The following is a 26,327-nucleotide window of genomic DNA, read 5'->3' on the forward strand; positions in this document are numbered from 1 at the left end:
TTATATTTTTTTAATTTTAATAGTAAAATTACATATATATCCTTAATATTTTATTATTTATTAAAAAAAATATTATTTTATTTATTTTTTAAAAAATAAAATAATTATTTTTATTTTTTCGAGCTCGAGCTTGAAATTGTCAGCTCGTCGAGCTCAAGCTCGAGTTCGAGTTCAATGAAATTATGTCGAGACTCGACTCGATTAGGCCAAAACTCGACTCCACTCGGCTCGTTTGTAGCCCTAACTAGAACTACTCATGTCATTCTTTTGAACAATAATAGAGATAAATTGAATCTCTGTTTAATTGTGTTTTTCATTTTTGTTACATTTCATATAGTAAAGCGCTAACGTAATCAGAGGTTAATATTTTGGGAGAGAAGAGGGGAATGGGTGAAGAGAGGACAATATTAGGAAACTTGTGCATTTAAGAAGGTACCCTCGTATATCTTGAGAACTTGGGGGGGGGGGGGGGCGGTGAACTCTAATATTTACATACAATAATACAATATTATCAAGTTTTTAAGGGATCTTGAATGATCAATAAAATCTTGAAGGCCAAAATCTAATTTCTACTAGGCACCCTTGTACATCTTGAAAACTTTGGGCGGCGGACTCTAATATTCACCTCAAAAAAAAAAAAAAAAACTCCATTTTGCGCGATAATTTTAATTGAGGGGTTCCGTTCCAAGTCTAAAATTACTCTATCTTTGAAATGGATAATATAGAAATGGAGTTGTCTGAAAGGCTAGCTAATTTATATAGTCTGTAGCAGTATTATTGTGGGTGAGAACAAGGACAAAGCTCCCCGCATGTAAAGAAAAATTTCAATCGTTATCTCACCACATCAGCTGCTAAGATTTGTTACTGAAAACTTTTTTAAATTTATCGAGTGTTTTCTCGCAGACGTGAAATAAATAAATAAATAAATAAATGGGCTGCTGATTTCTGGTAAAAAGTCGAGTAGTTAATGTGCTAAATGCCTACTCACTTTTTTTTACTATTGGATGACAACCCATCACTAAGCAGAAATTAATCCTTCACAATAAATCTAGCAGCGCTTTTACGGTGCACCCTCCACGATTCTAAGAATCGTATTAACCTTTTTCCTCATTTCTGACCAAAATTCGCGTACAAATTCTAATGGATTCTACAATCAATGGAAGAGACTGTGGATAGGTTTAATTGGCATAATGGAAGACTTTTTGCCCCTAAAGAGTAATTTAGCTATAAATGAACGTTTGCACCTTTAACTGTTGGTTCAATTTAAGAGAATACAAGAAAACTCTCAATGTATTCAGTGTTTAGCCACCTATACATAAAAAATACTACTGTCCGATTCTTCTGCCTTTTACTGGTAAAAGAAGCAAAAGAAAATATTAAAATTTTCTAGTTAAGCAATGAACTGGATATTTATATTGAATGCGATGATTTACATGAGAGACACACACTCTTGTTACTACAGGATAACAAGTTCAACACAACTAAATGCAGCAGAGAGGGGGAAATATGATGGGATTTGTATCTCAGGGAAAAAGAAAAAAAATCCAAAGCCAAACACTTTCCATCTTTTTCCATGGAGGGGGAAACATGATGGGATTTTAGACATGCAGATTTCTTGAAGTGGAACATTGCATTCCACACATGAGTTTGAGCTTCAATAAGCTCACCTAAATTCTCAGCTTTTTCCATCTTTTGTTCAAATCAATGGCATTAATTCAGTTGCCTAATTAAACAACAAATGGTCTCGCAGGACTGCATTTATATGCTAGTAAATTATGGGTAGCAGTGCATATCTGCTACTAAATTATGGCCTCCTGTGCCTCCTATGAGGCTATATTTGATTGGTTTCTGCGATTTCAAAGTATCTAAATAGGTTTGGCAGATCTAGAGGTGTCAAACTTCACCAAACCAAATAAATACACCCAAGTAATTCGATTAAAATATCTAATCGCTGACGCAATTGCAATTATTAATTAGTATCTGAGAAAATTCAATACGAATGAACCGCGAGCAAGACTGAGAGTAAATTGAAGCAGCCACCATTGATGGTGACATAAAAGTTGAAACAAATGGTTATGGGGGCTTGACTAGCTTTTCGAGGATCGCCGGGGTAGCATTTGTTTTGCCGTATTCTTGATGGTAGACCTCTTCCATGTTACAAGCATTTACAGAAAAGGAAATCCAAAAAAAGGATGTCATCTTCCTTGTTCACTACAATTGCTGGAACTTTATATTAGAAAATCTCATATTAGTGTCGGGGTGCTTTTTAATCTTGTATGGGCTCACAAAAGGTCGATTCTTTAATTTTGACTCGTCAAGGAAATTTTGTTTAATGTGGCCTCTCACATAAAATAGCAGAAGGCTAAAGCCTAAAAGTTGTATCTCGTGTATAGTATAGGTTTTCTTATGCGTACTTGAGGGCTTTTTCTCTTGAAAAAATGTTGTTGCAAATATTAACTTAAGTTTTACAGTTTGGCGTAAAAATAAATTATTGATTAATCTGGGCCCAAATGCATTAAATTTGAATTTTGCGAGTTGGGCAATTAGGCATGCAGATTTTGCAATCTGGGACGTGGAGACCCTAAGAGTGGTTCTAGGCATAGTTATTAAAACTAACCCGGGCATCAACCCAATAGGAGGACTAGGTTGGCGGATTAGTGGTTTAACCGACGGATCATACTATATAATAAAAAAATAATATAATTAAATAAACATATAAATTATAATATAAGTACGGAAATTCTTAAATGTTAACAAGTCATAATCTATTCATATTTCTTAATTTATACACACAAGCTATACCCATACATATTCTTTAGTTCATGAATTCATATTGATATTATATACAAACATAAATAATAAATCTAAATGTCAAAGAAAGAAAGAAACCCTAATTCCCAAATTCCTTTTCAATTTTTCTCATCTAATTGTCAAAAAGACGACAATGCCAATGCTGGTGTGGCTAGTCAAATTTAAAAAAATGAGTAAAAAGGTAATTTCAAAAAAATTTTCAAAACCAGCTGGATTCATAAAAAACTGCCAGATTTAACGGGTCATAGGTTGACTATCTGGATCAAACGTATCAAAACGAGTCATCTGCAACTCCAATTCAATTTGCTAAATCGATCCTATTTCATGGCCGGTCCACCGATTTGACCGATTCAACATCGGGCCGGGCCGAGTTTAATAACTATGGTTTTAGGCAAGAAAGTGTGGCATGGATCTTCAGAAATTAATTCATTTACAGAAAGAGCTCTCTTTTTCTTTATTTCTGTTTTTTTTTTCAGAGCTTCACTAGTCAATAGTTAGTGACACCCTATTTTATTCATCTTCAGTTTTCATGCACAATACGCAAAGTGGAACGGAGTATAACCGACATGTAAGCACATTTGACGGTTAGCAACATTGCAACAAGGAATAAAGATTACGAGCAAACCATGAGTTTCAATCCTGGTCATGTATGTCTATCTATGAAATAAAAAACTGAATTTAGAAATCTTCAACTTTGCCCCGTGAACTTACAAAACTACTCGTACATCATCAAGTCTCCCGGTGTTAAAAGCAATATATATAAATACAGTGAGAGTAATCCAACTAGAAAAGATTGTCCATCTCTTTTTAAAGTAAAAATTCACGTTGAATATATGTTAAGAGTTTGACATGAGCTCCTACACGTGATGTTTTCATATTGGATGAAGGGAAGCTGCAAAACTAGTTAGGTAATACTAGTGCGAGTGATGTTTGCTTGAGCTCCAAAAGCTTTCCTTTGAAGAAAATTAAGAGGTTGTTTGAATTGCATTTTGAGGAAGAGATTTTGGGAAAGAAATTACTATTATACTTTTTGGATGTAATTTTCAAGAAATAAAATGCAATTTTGAAATTACACTGTTATGTTTTTTTATCACTGTCCTACATTTTCAATCAGTACAATCTTGAACATCAACCTATTTGGTTGCACCTACAACTTTGGGTATTTGTCCAGCTACTCTATTGATTTTTCCCCCGTCCAATTTCTGAATTAATTGGGTTGTGTAAAATGTTTTCTTTATGTGCTGTTTCTTTGCTTATTTGAAAAAAAAAAGTGAAAGGAAAAAGTAACAAAAAGGTTAGACGTGTTGTAATTTCATTATTGAGTCGTGTAAAAGCTATTTTGATAATTGAACATACATATAAAATTTATAATACCTTACTCTTGAAATTCTTGCCTGCTCGTGTGAAGGTGAAAAGAAATTAGTGCATAGTTATATTTTGATAAATTGTATAAAACAATAAAAAAAGAAACAAGAATAAGGTTTTGATGAGGAAAATTCAGAAATTGAAACCGTACGATTAGGGTTGAATGATGAACTAATCTATTCGATACTTGAACTAAATTTAAGAGCTCGTTCGAGTTTGATTCGCCGATTAGTCAAACCAAATTTGAATAGCATTTTATATTCGATAACATTCAAATTCGATAAAAACTCGTTCAAGTTCGATTGAATAAATAAATAAATCAAACTTAAATAAAATTTTAAATTCGTTAAAATAATCAAACAAGTTTAAACATCAGAGTGTTCATTTTGATTTAACTCACTTACATTCCCATGCACAATGGGCTAAATGTTGGGTCTCAGTTTTGGGCTAAGTTATCTACCCTGTTGTCTGTCTCTTGTGGTTAACGAATGATTCCTCAAATTCTTTCCCTGGGACGGGCCATGAAAAGAAATGAATACTGACGATCATCCTAGGAGCTGAGCATGTAACTTGCATGTCCGCCCGACAGAATTGCCCTGCAGAAAATTCTTGCATAGCTATTTTCACCTCCCAAAAAAAATATTGATTTATTGAAAATGAAAAGAAAATGCCACAAAAGATTACAATCGTAAAAGAAGAAAAGATAAACATGTTGACCTCATACACATGTCTAACAAAAATAGTCCAAAAAAACTATCCACTACTCCTAATAATAAACTTCGATGAGGGATCTCAAGCCCAGTACTGGAGTTATCTTATAATCATTGAATCCTGCCTCAGAAAAGAGTTTTGCCCACTCTCTCTCATTTCTTTGTTTCCCTCTGAGAAGGACCATCATCATCATATCAAAGAAAAGTTGAGTTTCAATTGCCTCATGGTCATCAGCTTCTTTTTGTTGGTCACTCAGTACCATGTCTATGATTATCACCTTCCCTCCATTTTCCTTGCTAGGAATTGCTTCTTTGCATTTCCTAAGTATTTGTACACATTCCTCATCATTCCAATTGTGCAATATCCACTGTTTAAATTAACATTCATATCGCAAAGAATTCAAATCAGTCAGGAACACTGTTAAATTTATTAAAGAAAATTGAAATTGAGAAGAAGTACAGAAGCCTCCCCCCCTCCAAAAGATTTGCTAATGCCCTATTTGTGAATAAACTTCCATGACTGATCCAATGCTTTACTGTAATATAGACATGGTTGTAATGAATCAGAAGCATGTATAGATGTGTTCAGAATCAGTGCTAAGAATGACTTTAACAACAAAAAGGTGAATATGGATCCGTTGCATCATCTTGGAAAGGTGAACTTACCTTCATTATAACAGCATCTGCAGGAGAAATAGTGATAGACGATTTCCTGCAAGCGCATAGGGTCGATCGTAGTACTAATTAACGTGGAGTATTCCAGGGTTGAACCCATAGGAACAAATCAAATTTCTCCACTTTAATTATTTTCACAAAAGAGTGAACGAGAAGAGATTTTATATTATCATGGAAGAATTAACAATTAATTTGATTAAATTGATAAGAAGCGAGGGAACAATAGTTAAGCAAGCCTAGGGTTGAGGTTTTAATCCAGAGGTTGAATTGATTCTCCAATTACTTTTCTTGTCAAGTTATGAACGTCTCACACAATTGTATTTTAAATTATCTTTTGATACATCTGAAGTGTGCTTAATCAAATTCTACGCATCTCTTGAGACTGTAAATGTTCAATTAAGCCCCTTTGGAACCTTGGTAACATAAGTGCGTCATGTAAATCCTAACTTACTCTCATGATTAGGCTAAGTATGTTTATCTATTTAGTGCATGGTTGTATATTCCTTCTCAATTCCATACAAACCCTAAAAGAATGCCTATGGTGGCCAATCACAAACACGTAATTAAACCAAGATAGATAAATCATAGCAAAACGCAAGAATTTTAATTGAAAAAATTAATTAATTCTCCTTCATAAGTTTCAAATCATGCAAACCAATTCCAAGCAAGAGAAAAAAAAATCTAAAAGTTAATAAGAAAATCAGAAATTCAGTGACAAGATGGCTTTAGTTACCTTCAGCAAGATTGCATTAGTACGGGGTACACTTTGAAACATATCTCCAGCTAAAAATTCCAAGTTCTCAGCTCCTCCTTGATTAGCAACGACGTGTGGGAGATCATATACAGTACATTTTATGCCAGGAAAGTTTTGGGCAATGGCCCTAGCAACTTTGCCTGTGCCACCCCCAACATCAGCAAGAGTTGTCATGCCTTCAAACACAGACTTGCATTTGGTCATCAGCACTTCTACCGACAACTGATTATCACTAGCCATGGCCTCATTAAACATGTTTCCAATTCGAACTTCTTGAGCATTGTAATGCCAGAAATTATTCCCATATGCGGTATCAAATGGAGAGGGATCATCATTCTGGAACCACTCGGTCAAGAAATTCCAGGGCTTCAACAGGGCAGGATCACATGATAGAAAAATAAATGCCCGAACATTGAATGGCTCATCTTTCAAAAGAAGCCGGCCTGCAGAGGTGAGTGTATAGCCTTGAGGGTCTTCAACAAAGAATCCAGAGTTAGCCAAGAATCGCATTAAGCGAAAAATGTGGGCAGATTTAGAAGGGTGGATTGGGAGGACAGAAATCAGGTCAGAAAGTGTGATGGGCTTCCCATGATTACTGATCACATCTGGGATTCCCAACTCAACTGCGCATTTTACACATGCAGATTTCTTGAAATGGAACATTGCATTCCACACATGAGTTTGAGCTTCAAGAAGCTCACCTAAATTGTCAGCTTTTTCCATCTTTTTGGGAACTTTATTTTCAAATTCAATGGCTGTAATTCAGTTGTAAATAACAAATGGTCAAGCAGGACTCCATTTATATGCTAGTAAGTAGATTTCTCCTGTGCCTCCTATAAGGCTATATTTGATTGGTTTCCAGGCTTTCAAAGCATCTAAATAGGTTTGGCGGATCTAGAGGTGCCAAACTTCACCACACCAAATAAATACGCCCAAGTAATTTGATTAAAATATCTAATTGCTGACGCAATTACAATTATTAATTAGTAACTGAGAAAATTCAGAACGAATGAACCACGGGCAAGACTGAGAGTAAATTGAAGCAACCACCATTGATGGTGACATAAAAGTTGAAACAAATGGTTATGGGGGCTTGACTAGCTCTTTGAGGATCGACGGGATAGCATTTGTTTTGCCGTATTCTTAATGGTAGACATCTTCCATGTTACAAGCAGATACAGAAAAGGAAATCCAAAAAAAGGATGTCATCTTCCTTGTTCACTACAATTGCTGGAACTTTATATTAGAAAATCTCATATTAGTGTCGGGGTGCTTTTTAATCTTGTATGGGCTCACAAAAGGTCGATTCTTTAATTTTGACTCGTCAAGGAAATTTTGTTTAATGTGGCCTCTCACATAAAATAGCAGAAGGCTAAAGCCTAAAAGTTGTATCTCGTGTATAGTATAGGTTTTCTTATGTGTACTTGAGGGCTTTTTCTCTTGAAAAAATGTTGTTGCAAATATTAACTTAAGTTTTACAGTTTGGCGTAAAAATAAATTATTGATTAATCTGGGCCCAAATGCATTAAATTTGAATTTTGCGAGTTGGGCAATTAGGTATGCAGATTTTGCAATCTGGGACGTGGAGACCCTAAGAGTGGTTTTAGGCAAGAAAGTGTGGCATGGATCTTCAGAAATTAATTCATTTACAGAAAGAGCTCTCCTTTTCTTTATTTCTGTTTTTTTTTTCAAAGCTTCACTAGTCAATAGTTAGTGACACCCTATTTTATTCATCTTCAGTTTCCATGCACAATACGCAAAGTGGAACGGAGTATAACCGACATGTAGGCACATTTGACGGTTAGCAACAAGGAATAAAATTACGAGCAAACCATGAGTTTCAATCCTGGTTACGTATATCTATCTATGAAATAAAAAACTGAATTTATAAATCTTCAACTTTGGCCCGTGAACTTAGAAAACTACTCGTACATCATCAAGTCTCCAGGTGTTAAAAGCAAAATATATAAATATAGTGAGAGTAATCCAACTAGAAACGATTGTCCATCTCTTTTTAAAGTAAAAATTTACCTTGAATATATGGTAAGAGTTTGACATGAGCTCCTACACGTGATGTTTTCATATTGGATGAAGGGAAGCTGCAATACTGGTTAGGTGATACTAGTGCGAGTGATGTTTGCTTGAGCACTAAAAGCTTTCCTTTGAAGAAAATTAAGAGGTTGTTTGAATTGCATTTTGAGGAAGAGATTTTGGGAAAGAAATTACTGTTATACTTTTTTAATGTAATTTTCATGAAATAAAAAGATGTTTGAAAAATGTATTAAGCGAATATTCGATAAAAACGCAGAGTTTCCACAAAAGGTGGCAATGCAAAGTGTCATTGGACTTGTTTTCGAGAGAAGATGCTGTGTCAGACGAAGGGTCAATTCCAATTTGCACCAATAATACCTTTTTATCTTGAAGACCAATATGATTGTAATGTCGCCTTCAAGGAGGGATCAGATAAGAGTTCTCGGATAATTATTGGTCAAAGCAATTCAATAAGCAATAATACTCCAGTGTATTTGGTTGTTTAAGTCACACAGAAAATTGAACTAACAATCTATTAATTGTATTCCTGAATCGTCTTCTATCTTTTTTCTTTTTTTTTTTCAATTAGTGAGTCGTCTTCTATTCTGATTGCATGATACTTAGTTTAGCTGATTGGTGAAGACCGAGCAGAGATTGTGCAAATTTTGGCACATATCAAATCTTTGGTGCATGTAACACTGTGTTTCATTACCACAAATTAAGCACCAGAAAAAAACACTTGCAGGAAGTAATCTTTGTTGTTTGTATACACCAAGACCCATAAATATGTATATGTTTATGTTGTAATGGTACTAACGTTCCTTTATTAGGGATTAACCTCAATGAGATCCCTTGTACCCAACACTGGAAAGACTTTATAGCTGTTGAAACCAGCATCCCAGAAGAGTATTGCCCAGTCTTTCTCAGTTCTTTCTTTGGCACCATAAAGAACCAACATCTGCATCACCGTGTCTATGCATCACCCTTCTTCCGTACCATCTGCATGTCCAAACATATCTGGGCTTCAACTGACTCATGATTTTCTAACTGGCTCTTCATCACCATGTCTATGATAATCACTTTTCCCCCTTTGTCTCTTCCTGGAATGGCCTTTTTGCAGTTCTTGAGTATCTTCACACAGTCTTCATCGCTCCAGTCATGGAGAATCCGCTGTTACAAATAAAATCACACATTAAAATGAAGTACAGATAGAATTTTTGAAGCTCAAAATTTAGCCTTGGGTGGATTACTATAAACTGCATTTGAAGAACTCGTGCATTTATCTTTGACTTTTCATGAGAACTAGGGCTGCAAACGAACCAAACCGCTCGCGAGCGGCTCGAGTCAAAATTCGACTCGAACTCGATCAATATGAAACTCGAGTCGCATTCGAGCTAGCCAAATCGAACTCGAGATCAAAATATTAAACTCGGGATTGCGAGCTCGAGTATATATATATATTTATTTATTTATTTATTTATTATTTTAATAGTAAAATTACATATATCCCTAATATTTTATTATTTATTAAGAAAAAATGATTATTTGTTGTTTTTATTAGATTAATTTTCAGAAACTCGAGCTCACGAGCTGCTCATGAGTCAGAAATTCGAGTTACATTACAAGCTGACAATTCCAGCTGCTCGCGAGCTAGAAATCGAGGTACAGCTCGCGAGCCTTGTCGACTTGAGCTCAAGCCTGGCTTTTCCTTGGTCAAATCGAGCTCGAACTCAATTTTCTTGGCTCGTCGAGCTCGAGCTTGAGCTCGAACTCAAGTCTACCTATTATTAAGTCGAACTCGGTTCGATAAGTCCAAAACTCGACTCAACTCGGTTCGTTTGCAGCTCTAATGAGAACAGATGTAGATATGACTACTTTGCTGTTTTTATAATGATAAATGACCCAAAATTTCTGAAGTCTTACATAATTACGCATTTTAGCCAAAATGTGAAAAGCAAAAGACAAAGTAAACGTTGCATTAGTTTTTTTAAGGTGTGATGCTTGTTATTTTTGCATGTCTCTAAATGTTATCCACTAAAAGGTGAAATCATCATTATTACTCTTTCCCACTTATTTGTTGTAAATGACATGGACCACACTTTCTAGACTTAAATTAAGTTTTGGATGGTTAGAATTAGAATTTTTTTTAAATGACTATATTAAAAAAAAAGGTTGAGTTCACACAAAATGGCAAAAGAATATGGGACACGGGAAATATAAAAATTGATGAACCCTTAGGGGGCAACACAAGGAAAAGGTTAAAAATGGATAAGGATATTTTGTTTGACATCTTTACCTTGAGTAAGATTGCATTGGCTGGTGGTACCTCCTCTAACATATCTGCTGCAGCGAAGTCCAAGTTCTGAGTTTCCTCTTGGTTGGCAACCACATGTGGGAGATCAAGAACAGTGCACTTTAAGTTGGGGAAGGCTTTGGCAATGGACCTAGCAACCGTGCCGGTGCCACCCCCAACATCCACCAAAGATGTCAGGCCTTCAAACACATATTTCTTAGAGGCTCATTTGTGGACGGCATAACATTTTATTGACTTCTATTATTGAAAGCCGAGCCAGAGTTTGAAACAGTAGATCAGCATACTTAATCGCTTCGACAGTCGAAACCGACAAATTTCATTTTCGTATGATCATTGACAATAGGACCAAATAATAATTACTGTGCAAAAGGATATATTCAACATTAACAACGTCAGCAATTTAACTTTTTTTAATTCTTGGATATCTTTTCCCTTTTAGTGTGCAATCCAAAACACTTGTTTATCAATTATTTTAAGGCTTAATCCTAGACATAAACAAGTACTAATCATTGTTCAATAGTACATACGTATGTTCGGAATCTCGAAAACATGGACGTGATTAGTAATCTAGTAACATTTTTAAATATTTTTGAGATTTTTTTCCTTTTACATTTAGTGTGAAATTCCAAAACACTTATTTACGTTGATTAATTTGGATTATTAGAAAATTTGGCAATGCGAAGTGGCTTAATCGTAGCCATAAGAAAGTAATAGTTGTTGAAGACGCGGACCAAAAAAGGAAGAAAAAAAGAGTTGTTGAAGATTAAAATTGACATCAGATGAGGATTATAAAAAAATACATATGGGTATCAAATGGGAAGGGAAGGATATGACTGTTATAACGGGGATAAAAACCTTTCAGACAGTTGTAGAATAAAACATGATAAACATTAAAAAGAAAACTTTAAAACTTTTCTTTGAATAAAAATCCAATTTTACATTAAAAGTTTTTTTGGCTGTTATTTAAAATATATTTTATAAAAAACTTTGCTGTTGTTGGCTTTTTATTTTAAATTTTTTTTTTTGATAATGCAACCGCTTCCAAGATTATAGCACTGATGCATGTCACAAATAGTTTAAGTCGTATATTGCAATTGGCTTATAGGATAATTGTTGCTTCAGAAGGTTATCAACAATAAACAGAGCACAAATGCGATCTCAGTTGCTCATAATTTCGTGATTAGAGTACTAAAAAAAACATTCGAGAGCCCCTTTTTTTGGCTCATTTTGTTCGATGCTGATTTAGTACAACATCAAGGTTATTAAGTTGAAAAGTGATAGGTTGTATTTGTGTCATTAATTTTATGGTTATTTCCCTCTTTTATTTTACCAAATATTACGTTAATTAGTGGAATATACTTATATTTGGTAATTATGTTGATTGTAGAGATTTGGAGCGAAAAAGAGTTAAGAACGTAAATTTTAACTAATTTATGTGCAATTCGGCGTGAGCGTGTCAAGGTCCACTTCGCATGTCCGGAAATTCGGAATTTGGCGCGTGATTTTCAACCTTGAATTGGAGTTGGTTTGAAGTCATGGGAGTCAGGCTTTGTCCCATTCCTATTAGGACACTAGTATAGTCAGCTATCATGACTTTTTGAGACAATCTTTTTTATCTAATAGAAAGTTTATTTTATTTAAAAATCTACAAAATAGGAGTGATTGGCTAGTTTCTTGGGTGATTAGCACTTCCGAAAAGGCAACAATTGCCGTGACTATTCTGGGGCCAATTGGAACTTGCTTTCATTTGGGTAGTAGTAGTTTAGTAGTAGTAGGAGTCTAGTCAGTAGCATTTTCTTTTAGTCGTTTCCTTATTTCTTGGCTATGATGAAGGAGCCGCTTGGCTTTTCTCTTCGGCGGGTCATCTTCTCCGTTTTTCTTCTTTTGTTGAACGTTGATGTAATTTCCTTAAATAGAATTGCGTGAGTTACTCTCAATGGAGAATAACTAATTTTATTTTCTAGTCGAAGGTCAACTTAAAGACCCGGTTCCAAATATCTGTGAGATCGAATTATTTTACTTATTTCTTTTATTCATTGGTATTCGTATGTTTTCTGGTTTAACTTCTTATGATTGTTTTGTTATTTGAATGTCAAGGGTCCGATATTTGAATTAACCTAATAATCTATTGGCAAATTAATCGATTAAATCCATAATTATTTAATCGATTAATACCAATGACGACTAGTGTGATTGGTCTCATGTTAAGAAAACGTATAATCTAATTTAAATAAACTCTCGTAGCCTGTTTGTTGGTGAGGGTTGGGTTTTACTAATTCTTAATGCAATTGAGGAATTGACTCCTACGATTGTATCTAGGGTTATTTCTTGGTTAGAAAAATAATTAATGGTCGTACCTTGACTATCGAAAAAATAAGAAAAAGTTGGTTGTTTATCGCGTGTATAGCAATTATAACCAATCTATTAATGAGTATTGAATTATCTTTGCATCAATGATCAGTTGAATGGACCGTGTCTGAAAAGTTGCACCTTTGGCTAGAGTCGTATCTCTTATTGATTAATTCTTGTTTATTTTCATGAGTTGTTTTTATTTAGTTAATTAGTTATTTTTATAAAACCCCCTATCTCTGGACTCTAAAAAAAATAAATTATCTCCAGTCCCTGTAGATTCGACCCTACTCACTGACAGGTGTCGAGCCTGTGCAATAATAAATACCTACTCGAGAAAAATAAATTTTCTGTGTATAGTAGTGAGTAGGGTCGAATCCACAGGGACTGGGAAAAATTTGATTCCTTTCAAGTTCGGGACACGGGGGATTTTTATCAGAAATAAACTAAAAATAATTAAACAATTTAACTAAAAATAATTAAATAATTTAACCAAAAATAAATAATTAATTAATACAATTGTAAATAGCAATTAAATAAATGATAAATAAATTCTAGCCAAGGATACAACTACGCAGACACAGTCCATTCATCCGATCATTGATGCAAAGAAGGTTCACTTAATTTTATTAACAGGTTAGTTATAGTCGCCGAAAAACTCTAACGACCAGCTTTTCCTTAATTTATTGATAACCAAGGTACGACCGTTGATTACCCCTAACCAGGAAATACTCCTAGGTACGACCGTAGGAATTAATTTCCTAATTGCATTAAAAACTAGAAAAGCCTAACCCAAATTAATAACACGCTACGAGGGTTATTTAAATCAGATTGCATGTCCCCCTAGTATGTGAAAATAGTAGTTGTCACTAATATTAATTAACTAAACAATTACGGATTTAATTGATTAATTTGACAAGAGATTAATAAGTCAAATTGCACATCGGGCCCTTGATAACCAATTAACAAAATAATCCCATGGAAATTAAAATAGAAAACATGCAAATATTAACAAATTAAGGAACACGTAAAATTAATTAGATCTCACAGATATTTGGGACTGCGTCTTCGCGTTGATCCTTGACTAGAGGAGAAAATTAGCCACGCCTCATAAGAAAATTCCCACGCAATTCAATTGAATTCATAGACATAAATAACTAACTAAGAATTTATGAAGAAACTTGAGTCTCGGTAGACTCTTTTAAGAAAAGTTGCACACCACACAACAAGAGAAGGAAGAACTCCTCCTCTGAAAATCAAAAACTACCTCTATCCTCCTACGGAGCTTCTCTGGAGAGAAAACTAAAAACTAGTCTAATGGCTTATGAAGCTTTTTTTTTCTTAGTTCTCCTCTGCACTAGTTTCATAAGAGAACTAGTTACGTAGGAAGCAAATAGAAAAGCTACTTTCATCATCAAAGTCCACCTATGGCTAATGAGTACATCTCCCAAAAGAAGAACACATTTTCTAAATCAATGTTACGTGGTCCCCGCAGAATTGTCTCCTTTTGATTTCTTATTGTTAGTGGACTTGCCAGGACTTAATAATAGGAAGGCAACTCTTCATCATCAATTCCGTTGGTTTGCACAATTTGGGCTGATTGTGGAAAGCTTCTCACGTGTGGAGAAATCTTCTCAAGAAGGTCCCCTTTTAGCACTTTTCTGCTCCACTTTCTGAAATTATATCCAAATACCAAATATAAATATATATTGACAATTAAAGCAATATTTGGCAAGGATAAAGAGGAGAATTAACAATAAAATTACTAACAATTAACACCCTATCAATTCCCCTCACACTTAAATCATGCTTGTCCTCAAGCATGGGAACACTAAACTCAACAATGGCTAACTCTCATTTCATTTACTGCCAAGCTACGCTTATCCCAAAATCAAGTTTTAGTGGCTAAGTGTCAAGACATATTTCTCCCGGTTAGCTCCTGAAATCATAGACTCGTCCAATTCATGGCTAACTCGTCTAAGAAATCAAAATATTAAACTAGCAAAAGTTAGCAATTGGGTCAACTGAAAATCAAAATCTCAACATTGAAGAACAAGGATCGGCAGGCCAACATGATCATAAGCTTACTTATTATTTTCTTCTCTCTTTTTTTTTTCGATAATAATTAATTTTTTTTTTTAAATGCTCAGTCCCAAGCTATTCAAGTCTTTTGACGTGAACTCTGACATTTTTAGATGAAAGAGCCCAGTTACTCAACTTTTCACAGCTTCAGGACTAACTACTCATAGATATCGCCACTTTTTGACGCGAGAGTCGACACTTGTGGTGAAGACTCCCGGTTACTGGGTGATGACACTAGCGGAGTAGAGTCATTTATTAACCACAATTAAAGCATCAGAATACCAGATAATTAAAGATCATGACCCACGTCATCTCCTAACATGGAGAACTGAGATCAACAATTGCCCAATCCACACAACAATTGCTAATAAAATATTTATATTGCCTAAACAAGTTAACCACAATTTGCACCAAGTCATTAAACTTATGATATTCACCAAGATAACATGCCTTTACTTGCCACTTAAACTAAATTCATAGGATAAATCACAACCAGTAATAGAAGAGTGAGTTGCCACATTTATTCATCAAGACAACAATAAGAAAAGCAACAATTTAAAGAAACTCCAATTAAATCCAAATCCCCCCCTACACTTAAAGCACACATTGCCCTCAATGTGATAAAGAAAAAGACAAAGTAAGAAGCAGGGCAACGAAACTCCCCTGAAGTTGTCAAGATAGCGGCGGGTTAGGCGGAAATTGAGGTTCAACACTCGCGTGGTGCATAAACGCCGCCAAATTCTCTGATCAGCCCTTGGGGTTGAAGGAGGTGGAGCGGAGGTCGAAGGGCCGGGGTGTTCTAGACTTAGAAGAAGATTTGGGTTTCACCATTTCTTTCCAAATTGCACTCCAAACCACAATAAACAACAGTTGCTAAAGCAATTGAAATGCAAACAGACAAAAGGCTCTCATATAAGGCAATTGAAGGCAATCTACTTCAATAAGTAAATTTAAGTGTTAAAGGCACCTCCCAATTGAACAAACAACGGTAGCAAATTACCCACAGTTAGACACAAAGTACAGCAGATTAAACACAATTCGACCTAAAATATATATATATATATAATGATTAATCAATAAAGATATGCAAAACACCCTAAACTAGTATCATCGGTGCACGCATAAGGAATAAGTAAATCACACGACTAACCACAAGTCAATCTACTAAATAAATAAAAATCAAGCAAAGTAAAAAGAAACAAGCAAAGTAACACAGAAGTACCCAACTAAGGAGGAATAGAAATGTCAGGTAGTCCAAACACACAAAATTTTCAAAAACGTACTGTAATAAAAATAATAAAAACATACTGCAATAATAAAATAAGAAAATAAAAAAAAATAATAGAAAGAGATTGAGGCAGGTGCGTGCATACGAAGCCAGTGGTGCGATGAAGGTGGTGGCTGTGAGAGAGAAGAGTTTGCGGCAGCTGGATCTGGTGGTGCGCGGCTTTCGGGGCTTCAGGCGGATCTTGGAGGCGGTGGCTATGGCAAGAGTGAAGGAGGTCAGATGAGCTGGTGGTCACCCTTGGCGAGGAGAGCCGAGGCAGCGGCGAGAAGAGCTGGGGTGGGCGGCGGTGGGAAGTGCGACGCGCGGCTGTGGAGCAGAGCGGCAGGCGGATGAAGAAGAAAAGAAAAGGGGAAAAAGAAAGCAGCGGGGAAGAAGGAAGAAAGAAAAAAGAAAGAAAGAAAGAAAGAAGAAAAGAAAGAAAGAAGAAAAAGAAAAGAGAAGAGGAATTTTTTTTTTTTTTTAGTTTATTTTAGTTTATTTTATTTTTATTTTATTTTTTTGCAAAAACATGGTTTGGGTCGTCCAACACCGCGCGGGCACGCCAAGATTGGTCTTCGTCCTCTGGTCTCAGAAAACTCAAACACCGCGTGGGCACGCCAAGATTTCACTTCCTGATTGCAGTGAAGGAAATATTAATACAGATACTACCCAACAAGTAAATGACCCAATGCAAAAGAAGAACAACTAGAAATAACAAGACTAATATTCGGGTTGCCTCCCAAACTAGCGCCTTTCTTTAGTGTCTTTGGCTAGACATAACCCGTATGCATCATCTCTACCCGCTCAACTGGAACCCCTTCATAATACGGCTTAAGACGATGTCCATTCACCACAAATTTCTTCTCTGTCCTTAGACTCTGGATCTCCACTGCACCATAATCAAAGACATTAGTTACCACAAAGGGACCAATCCAACGAGAACGTAGCTTACCTGGAAATAACTTCAATTTGGAGTGATACAGTAGAACTTTTTGTCCACATTCAAACGTCTTCCTAGAGACCTGCTGGTCATGAAAAATCTTGTTTTTCTCCTTATAAATCACAGCATTCTCGTAGGCTTCATTGCGAATCTCCTCCAATTCTTGTAACTGCAGTTTTCTTTGAATTCTGCCCTCTTCGATATCCATGTTGCATTGCTTGACTGCCCAAAATGCTCTATGCTCGAACTCGACAGGGAGGTGGCATGGCTTCCCAAATACCAAACGGTAAGGGGACATGCCGATTGGCGTCTTGTACGCCGTTCTATATGCCCACAAGGCATCTTCAAGTCTTATACTCCAATCCTTCCTATCGGGTCGAACCATCTTCTCCAAAATTGACTTGATCTCTCGGTTCGATGCCTCCGCCTGACCGTTTGTCTGAGGATGGTAAGAAGTGGAGACTTTGTGCAAGACACCGTACCTCCTGAAAATTGCAGCGATCGTTTTGTTGCAGAAATGAGTACCCCGATCACTTACAATTGCTCGCGGCATCCCAAAACGAACAAAAATATTAGATTTAACGAATTCTGCAACCACTTTGGAATCATTAGTGCGGGTGGCCTTTGCTTCTACCCACTTCGAAACATAATCTACAGCAAGCAATATATACAAAAAACCAAAGGACGAAGGAAAAGGACCCATAAAATCAATGCCCCAAACGTCAAAAATTTCAACAAAAATCATTGGGGTTTGAGTCATTTGATCCCTACGAGAGATATTACCCACTCTTTGACACTTATCACATGACTTACAAAATGAGTAGGCATCCTTGAATAGAGTTGGCCAATAGAATCCACTCTCTAGCACCTTACGAGCTGTTCTCTTCGGTCCAAAATGACCTCCACACGCAAAAGAGTGACAATAGGCTATAATAGATTGAAATTCAACTTCACTTACACATTTACGGATGATTTGATCGGCACCCCGCTTTCAGAGGTAAGGATCATCCCAAATGTAGAACTTTGCATCGCTCCTCAACTTGTCTCTCTTTGCCTTAGGCCATCCTGTAGGAAATTTGTCAGTGACTAGAAAATTAACAATATCTGCATACCAAGGCAAAGATGAATTAATAGAAAGTAAATGCTCCTCGGGGAATGCTTCTCTCAATGGGATGTCATCTTCGGTGACTTGTACTCGACTCAAGTGATCTGCTACTAGATTCTCCGTCCTTTCTTATCTCGGATCTCCAGGTTGAACTCTTGTAGCAACAATATCCACCGTATCAATCGCGGTTTTGCCTCTTTTTTGGTCAACAGATACCGCAAAGCTGCATGATCAGAAAAAATAATAACTTTAGCACCAAGTAAATAAGACCGAAATTTTTCTAAGGCAAAAACAATTGCTAAAAGCTCCTTTTCGGTGGTTGAATAGTTCAATTGAGCTCCGTTCAAGGCTCGAGATGCATAGTAAATAGCATGAGCTGCTTTTCCTACTCTTTGACCCAATACCGCACCAACTGCATAGTCACTGGCGTCGCACATGATCTCGAATGGGAGGTTCCAGTCAGGGGGTTGGATAATAGGTGAGGTGATCAATAACTCCTTTAACTTATTAAATGCCCCCTTACATGTTTCATCAAATTCGAAGGATACATCTTTTTGCAAAAGTTGGAACAAGGGTGCTCCAATTTTCGAGAAATCCTTGATGAACCTTCTATAGAAACCTGCGTGACCCAAGAAGGAACGAACTTCCCGCACACTCGCGGGGTAAGGTAAAGTAGATATAACATTTATTTTTGCCTTATCAACCTCAATACCTGTAGATGATACTACATGACCCAAAACTATCCCGTGTTCAACCATAAAATGACATTTTTCCCAATTAAGCACGAGATTAGTTTCTATATACCTTACTAAGATCAATTTCAGATTATCTAGACAGTTTTCAAAACTTTCACCATATACACTGAAATCGTCCATGAAAACCTCAATAATTTTCTCAACATATTCTGAAAAGATACTTACCATGCATCTTTGAAAGGTAGCAGGTGCATTACACAATCCAAATGGCATCCTTCGGTATGCAAATGTTCCAAATGGGCAGGTGAAAGTAGTCTTCTCTTGGTCCTCGGGTGCGATGGCAATTTGAAAATAACCTTAAAATCCATCCAAGAAACAATAGTAAGCTCGACATGCTAATCGCTCCACCATCTGGTCAATGAAAGGGAGGGGGAAATGGTCCTTTTTCGTGACGGCATTTAGCTTTCGGTAATCGATACACTGTCGCCATCCGGTGGGCTTTCGAATTGGTACGAACTCACCCTCTTGGTTTGATTCCACTGTCACCCCTGCCTTCTTCGGGACCACCTGTACTGGACTTACCCACGGGCTATCTGATATTGCAAATATAATTCCAACGTCCAGCAATTTTAAAATCTCTTTCTTTACGACCTCCATCATGAGAGGATTTAATCTCCGTTGAGCTTGCCGTACAGGTTTAGCATTCTCCTCGAGTCGAATTCGGTGCATACACACCGCGGGGCTAATTCCCTTGATGTCGGCGATGGTCCATCCTATCGCCTGCTTATGTTCCCTAAGAAATCGAAGTAATTTCTCTTCTTGAACCTTTGATAAACCCGCGGAGATGATCACTGGAAGTGTCTCCCCTTCACCTAAGTATACATACTTTAGGTGTTTCGGCAGTTGTTTTAGTTCCAAGACAGGTGCCTGCACCACAGATGGAAGTAACCTTTGATGAGGTTCGGGTATGAAAATCGGTGCAAGATCATACCTTGTCTTCGTGGTTGGTAACGTTTGCAACGATCCAATCACGCATTTAAGTTCTTCACTCAATTCTACCCTAGAGGTTGTTTCGGACTCAAAGTGCCTGGTCAGGACGACCTCTAGTTCATCCCTGCCTTCAATTTCAAAAACCTCCTGTATAGCAGGGTCAATAACATTTATCGAGAAAACAGAGCCAATATTTGAATCGGATGGATATTTCATGGTCTCAAAGATGTTAAAGTGAACAATCTCACCATCAAATTCCATAGACAAAGTACCCTTATTAACATCAATTTTGGTTCGGACTGTGCTCAAAAAGGGTCTACCTAACAACAAAGGTGACGGATCACGGGAGTGTTCATCCTCCATGTCGAGCACATAAAAATCAGCTGGAAAAACCAATTCATTAATTTTTACCAAAACATCTTCAATCAACCCGTCAGGGTATGCATTGGTCCTGTCAGCTAATTGGATTATTATCCCAGTCTCTTTCAAAGGGCCTAAGTTCAATGAAGCATAAATGGACTTTGGCATGACATTAATCGAGGCTCCTAGGTCTAACATGGCCTTTCCAATCAAAGTATTACCTATCCTACAAGGAATAGTAAACATACCTGGATCTCCGCATTTTGGTGGAAGTTTCCTTTGTAGAATTGCTGAAACATTCTCCCCAACTATAACTCATTCATCCCCCTTCAACCGCTTGCGGTTGGCACACAAGTCCCTCAAAAATTTTGTGTACCTGGGTACTTGTTTAATCGCATCCAGCAGGGGTATGTTGATCTCCACCTTGCGAAAGATCTCCAAGACCTCTTTTTCCTTGTCTTGCTTCTTTGGTTTTTCTAACCTGCTAGGAAAGGGAGGTGGATTAGTTTTAGTTGTAGGAATTGGATTCGAGAGTACCTTTGCATTTTTGTTGTCTGTGCCCTCCTCTTCCAATTCTTTCTCAATCCGTTCCTCGTCCTTGTCTTTAGGAATCACCGGTTCGGGTCCTTGAACTTCCTTGCCACTCCTTAAGGTCATTGCGCTTACATTCTTTGGATTTGCCTCAGGTTGAGATGGCAACTTTCCTTGAACTTGGGACTCCAACCGGTTGATTGTTATAGCCATTTGATTCATTTGATTTTGCAATGATTGCACCTGTCCCAGTTGATTCCTCATGCTTTGCAAGTCTGAATCCGTCTTTTGTTGATTAGCAAGTAATTGCTTCATCATCTCTTCCATGGACGGACTTGAGTTTGAAAGGGGTGGTGGTGGTGGTGGGCGAGGATGGTACTGCTGTTGGTGTCCTTGCTGTTTATTTGGCACAAAGTTAGACTGCCTATTTGCTCCATAACTAAGGTTGGGGTGATCCCTCCAACCAGGATTGTAGGTGTTTGAGTACGGGTCGTACTGCTTTCTTGGCGCGGGCGCGTGGCCAGCCATGTTCACCTGTTCAGCAGTTTCTTCTTGAACCAATGGACACATTTCCGTAGGATGACCCACGGCAGTGCACACCCCACACACTTTGACTTGTGAAGCACTCCCCACAGCTAATTGTCTTACGAAAGATGTTAATTCGGAGATCTGCTGTTGGATAGAGGACGTTTCCACCTCATTCACCCTACGCGTCGGGATGTCCTCTCTTGAACCAAACTGCTGTGAGTTCTCAGCCATCCCCTCAATCAACTCCCAGGCTCCTCGAGGAGTTTTGTTCACCAACGCTCCTCCACTTGCAGCATCGATTATGCTTCTGTCCCTGAAAAGTAATCCCTCATAGAAATATTGGATGAGCAGTTGCTCACTTATCTGATGTTGAGGGCATTTGGTGCACAGTTTCTTAAACCTCTCCCAGTACTCATAGAGTGACTCGCCTGGGTGTTGTTTGATGCCACATATCTCCTTCCTTAGGCTTGCAGCTCGAGATGCCGGAAAGTACTTGTCCAAGAATTTTTTCTTCAATTGGTCCCACGTGGTGATACTACCAGGCGGTAAGTAGTAGAGCCAGTCTTTCGCGGAGTCCTTCAAAGAGAAGGGGAAGGCCCTCATCTTTATTTGCTCTTCTGTAATTCCCGGAGGCTTCATACTGTTACAAACGACGTCAAACTCTTGCAAGTGCTTGTAGGGCTCCTCACCTGGTAGACCATGAAAAGATGACAAGAGATGAATTAGACCAGATTTTAGTTCAAAGGGAGTGTCATCATTTAAATGTGGAAAAGTAATGCACAAGGGCTGCTGATTTAAATCAGGAGCAGCCAACTCCCTTAGTGTTCGTGCATTTGCCATAGTGACTTCCTCTTGGTCTGAATCACTTGAATTGTCACCAGACAAATTTGTCGGCTCAACCTCTGGATCAAGTTCCTGAGGTGCAATATCGTATTGCTCCTCCCTAAGCCGCCTGGTTTCTTTCCTCGTTCTACGCGCGGTCTTCTCTACTTCAGGGTCGAAAATTAATTCGCCTGTACGAGAAGAGCGAGGCATAAACTAGAAAAATACCAGGAAAAAAAATGAACTTAAAAGAAACAAATAATTAACGCCAGTCCCCGGCAACGGCGCCAAAAATTGACAGGTGTCGAGCCTGTGCAATAATAAATACCTACTCGAGAAAAATAAATTTTCTGTGTATAGTAGTGAGTAGGGTCGAATCCACAGGGATTGGGAAAAATTTGATTCCTTTCAAGTTCGGGACACGGGGGATTTTTATCAGAAATAAACTAAAAATAATTAAACAATTTAACTAAAAATAATTAAATAATTTAACCAAAAATAAATAAATAATTAATACAATTGTAAATAGCAATTAAATAAATGATAAATAAATTCTAGCCAAGGATACAACTACGCAGACACAGTCCATTCATCCGATCATTGATGCAAAGAAGGTTCACTTAATTTTATTAACAGGTTAGTTATAGTCGCCGAAAAACTCTAACGACCAGCTTTTCCTTAATTTATTGATAACCAAGGTACGACCGTTGATTACCCCTAACCAGGAAATACTCCTAGGTACGACCGTAGGAATTAATTTCCTAATTGCATTAAAAACTAGAAAAGCCTAACCCAAATTAATAACACGCTACGAGGGTTATTTAAATCAGATTGCATGTCCCCCTAGTATGTGAAAATACTAGTTGTCACTAATATTAATTAACTAAACAATTACGGATTTAATTGATTAATTTGACAAGAGATTAATAAGTCAAATTGCACATCGGGCCCTTGATAACCAATTAACAAAATAATCCCATGGAAATTAAAATAGAAAACATGCAAATATTAACAAATTAAGGAACACGTAAAATTAATTAGATCTCACAGATATTTGGGACTGCGTCTTCGCGTTGATCCTTGACTAGAGGAGAAAATTAGCCACGCCTCATAAGAAAATTCCCACGCAATTCAATTGAATTCATAGACATAAATAACTAACTAAGAATTTAGGAAGAAACTTGAGTCTCGGTAGACTCTTTTAAGAAAAGTTGCACACCACACAACAAGAGAAGGAAGAACTCCTCCTCTGAAAATCCAAAACTACCTCTATCCTCCTACGGAGCTTCTCTGGAGAGAAAACTAAAAACTAGTCTAATGGCTTATGAAGCTTTTTTTTTTTCTTAGTTCTCCTCTGCACTAGTTTCATAAGAGAACTAGTTACGTAGGAAGCAAATAGAAAAGCTACTTTTATCATCAAAGTCCACCTATGGCTAATGAGTACATCTCCCAAAAGAAGAACACATTTTCTAAATCAATGTTACGTGGTCCCCGCAGAATTGTCTCATTTTGATTTCTTATTGTTAGTGGACTTGCCAGGACTTAATAATAGGAAGGCAACTCTTCATCAGCAATTCCGTTGGTTTGCACAATTTGGGGTGATTGTGGAAAGCTTCTCACGTGTGGAGAAATCTTCTCAAGAAGGTCCCCTTTTAGCACTTTTCTGCTCCACTTTCTGAAATTATATCCAAATACCAAATATAAATATATATTGACAATTAAAGCAATATTTGGCAAGGATAAAGAGGAGAATTAACAATAAAATTACTAACAATTAACACCCTATCACTCACCACTGTATACAAAATTTGTATTTTTCTTGAGTAGGTAATTATTATTGTGCAGACTCGACAACCTGTCAATATTTGGCGCCGTTATTGGGGACTGGTGCCTGATTAATTTGTTTCTTTTTAAGTTCATCTTGTTTTCATTTTTTATTTTTCTCTTATTATTATTATTATTATTATTTTATATATAGTTTATGGCTGCTAACACTCCGTATTTTGGTGATAGATTGGATTTTATATCTAGAAGGGGTTATGAGACTCGTGCTTTTTCTAATGATCAATTGGCTGTTACAAATTGTGAAACTTATTTTGTTTTAGATCACTCAACCGACATATGCTCTGCATTTCAAGATAGCCTAAATGCTCCAATTGATACTTTTGGAGATTTTTCACCTCAATATCAAACGTGGATAATGCTTATTCAAACGGGTATGATCAAGAATGGTGGGATAATTCCAATCTTAATTATGAAAAAGGGCCAATAGGTTTTCAATAGCAAGAGTCTCAACAACCATCATCCATGTCAGGTATGTCTTTTGAAGAAATGATAAAATCACTATCTGCTAACACACATTAACTTCAACAAGAGACAATGGATTATCAACAGCAAAAGTCTCAAGAATTATCATCCATGTCAGGTGTATCTCATTCATGTCAGGTATGTCTCTTGAAGAAATGATACAGAATTTCAACATGAGACAAAAAGGTCGATTAAAAGGATGGAAGATGGAGGGCGTGAATTGGCATCTATACTGAGCAAATTGATTTCTCCAATGTGTGAAGAATTGTCCTCACAGACCAACATCGACTTTAAAGAAGATGAGAGTGCAATTATTCGAACAAATGACATGGAACTGCAAGAGTCTCAAGAAGAAGAATCTAAAGATTCAGTTGAAAAGGGAATTGTAGTGCAAGAAATGAGACCCCAACATCAAATCGTTCAAGTGAATGAATCTAGTGACCAATCTCCAAATGCGGTGACATCTCCTCCATTCTTTAATCAATATTCTCCTGACTCTTATTCTTTAATTCCTGTTAGTGAGATTGACTTTATTATACCAGAAGATTTTGAATATCATGACAGCAATAAGGTCGTATTTATGTCATTAATTTTATGATTATTTTCCTCTTTTATTTTACCAAATATTGCGTTAATTAGTGGATTATACTTATATTTGGTAATTGTGTTGATTGTAGGGATTTGGAGCGAAAAAGTGTTAAGAACGTGAATTTTAACTAATTTATGTGCAATTCGGCGTGGGTGTGTCAAGATCCACTTCGCATGTCCGAAAATTTGTAATTTGGCGCGTGATTTTCAACCTTGAATTGGAGTTGGTTTGAAGTCATGGAAGTCAGGTTTTGCACCGCAAGATTAGTCTCATATTCTTATTAGGACACTAGTATAGTCAGCTATCTTGACTTTTTGAGACGATCTTTTTTATCTAATAGGAAGTTTATTTTATTTAGAAATCTACAAAATAGGAGTGATTGGCTAGTTTCTTGGGTGATTAGCACTTCCGAAAAGGCAACAATTGCCGTGACTATTCTAGGGCCAATTGGAACATGCTTTCATTTGGGTAGTAGTAGTTTAGTAGTAGTAGGAGTCTAGTCAGTAGCATTTTCTTTTAGTCGTTTCCTTATTTCTTGGCTATGATGAAGGAGCCGCTTGGCTTTTCTCTTCGGCGAGTCATCTTTTCCGTTTTTCTTCTTTTGTTGAACGTTGATGCAATTTCCTTAAGGGTACGTTTGGTTCCCGTAGAATTGGAGGCTTAGAATTAGAATTGAAGCCCCAATTCCAAATCTTCGGTTTGGACACTATCAATACCAGAGAATTAGAATTCAATTCGAATTCTACGGGCCATCAATTCCACAAATTCAATTCTTTGGTAGGATCTAAGAATTACAATTCCAATTCCATAATTTCACCTCCTATCCGGGTTAGTACGCGGATCCTAGATGGATTAAATCAGTGAAACGGGTCTCTATATAATTAACAAAAACATAACTGAAAATGAAAGTCCTCTCTCTGTCTCTTGTCACAGACCAACCACCGTTTCTTTTGCAGCTCTTTCTCCTCCACATCTTCCTTCTCCGCCTCCTCCCATACTTCCTACTCTGCCTCCACCTATACTTCCATTGCTGACGCCTTGTCTCTCCTCTTACTCATCTTCCTCCTCTGCCTTTTCCCAGCATTGAACATCTACTTTCATT

The 26,327-nt window shown here is 36.9% G+C and overlaps 2 protein-coding genes and 1 non-coding gene across 3 annotated transcripts in view; 1 reads left to right on the forward strand and 2 right to left on the reverse strand.

Moving 5' to 3' along the window:
- Positions 1 to 4,899: 4,899 nt before the first annotated feature.
- LOC113688400 (trans-resveratrol di-O-methyltransferase-like) lies at positions 4,900 to 7,038 on the reverse strand. The gene is made up of 2 exons (XM_027206208.2): positions 6,295 to 7,038; positions 4,900 to 5,254 (listed from the first exon to the last, which is right to left on the reverse strand). The coding sequence occupies exons 1-2, from the start codon at positions 7,036 to 7,038 to the stop codon at positions 4,943 to 4,945; spliced, it is 1,056 nt and encodes a 351-aa protein (XP_027062009.1). The 3' UTR covers positions 4,900 to 4,942.
- A 2,134-nt stretch (positions 7,039 to 9,172) lies between these two features.
- The window catches only part of LOC113688404 (trans-resveratrol di-O-methyltransferase-like), a 42,173-nt gene continuing 25,018 nt past the window's right edge, over positions 9,173 to 26,327 (reverse strand). The window contains exons 3-6 of the mRNA XM_027206211.1: positions 17,882 to 17,895; positions 10,643 to 10,855; positions 9,343 to 9,516; positions 9,173 to 9,304 (exon numbers count right to left, since the gene is read on the reverse strand). Of these exons, the coding sequence (XP_027062012.1) occupies positions 9,173 to 9,304; positions 9,343 to 9,516; positions 10,643 to 10,855; positions 17,882 to 17,895 (533 nt within the window). The remainder of the gene's footprint in view (positions 9,305 to 9,342; positions 9,517 to 10,642; positions 10,856 to 17,881; positions 17,896 to 26,327) is intronic.
- On the forward strand, positions 21,869 to 21,975 carry LOC113688720 (small nucleolar RNA R71). The gene has a single exon (XR_003448082.1). It is a non-coding gene; the product is annotated as a small nucleolar RNA R71 (small nucleolar RNA).

The sequence above is a fragment of the Coffea arabica genome, chromosome 5e (genome assembly GCF_036785885.1).
Source record: "Coffea arabica cultivar ET-39 chromosome 5e, Coffea Arabica ET-39 HiFi, whole genome shotgun sequence".
NCBI lineage: Eukaryota > Viridiplantae > Streptophyta > Magnoliopsida > Gentianales > Rubiaceae > Coffea > Coffea arabica.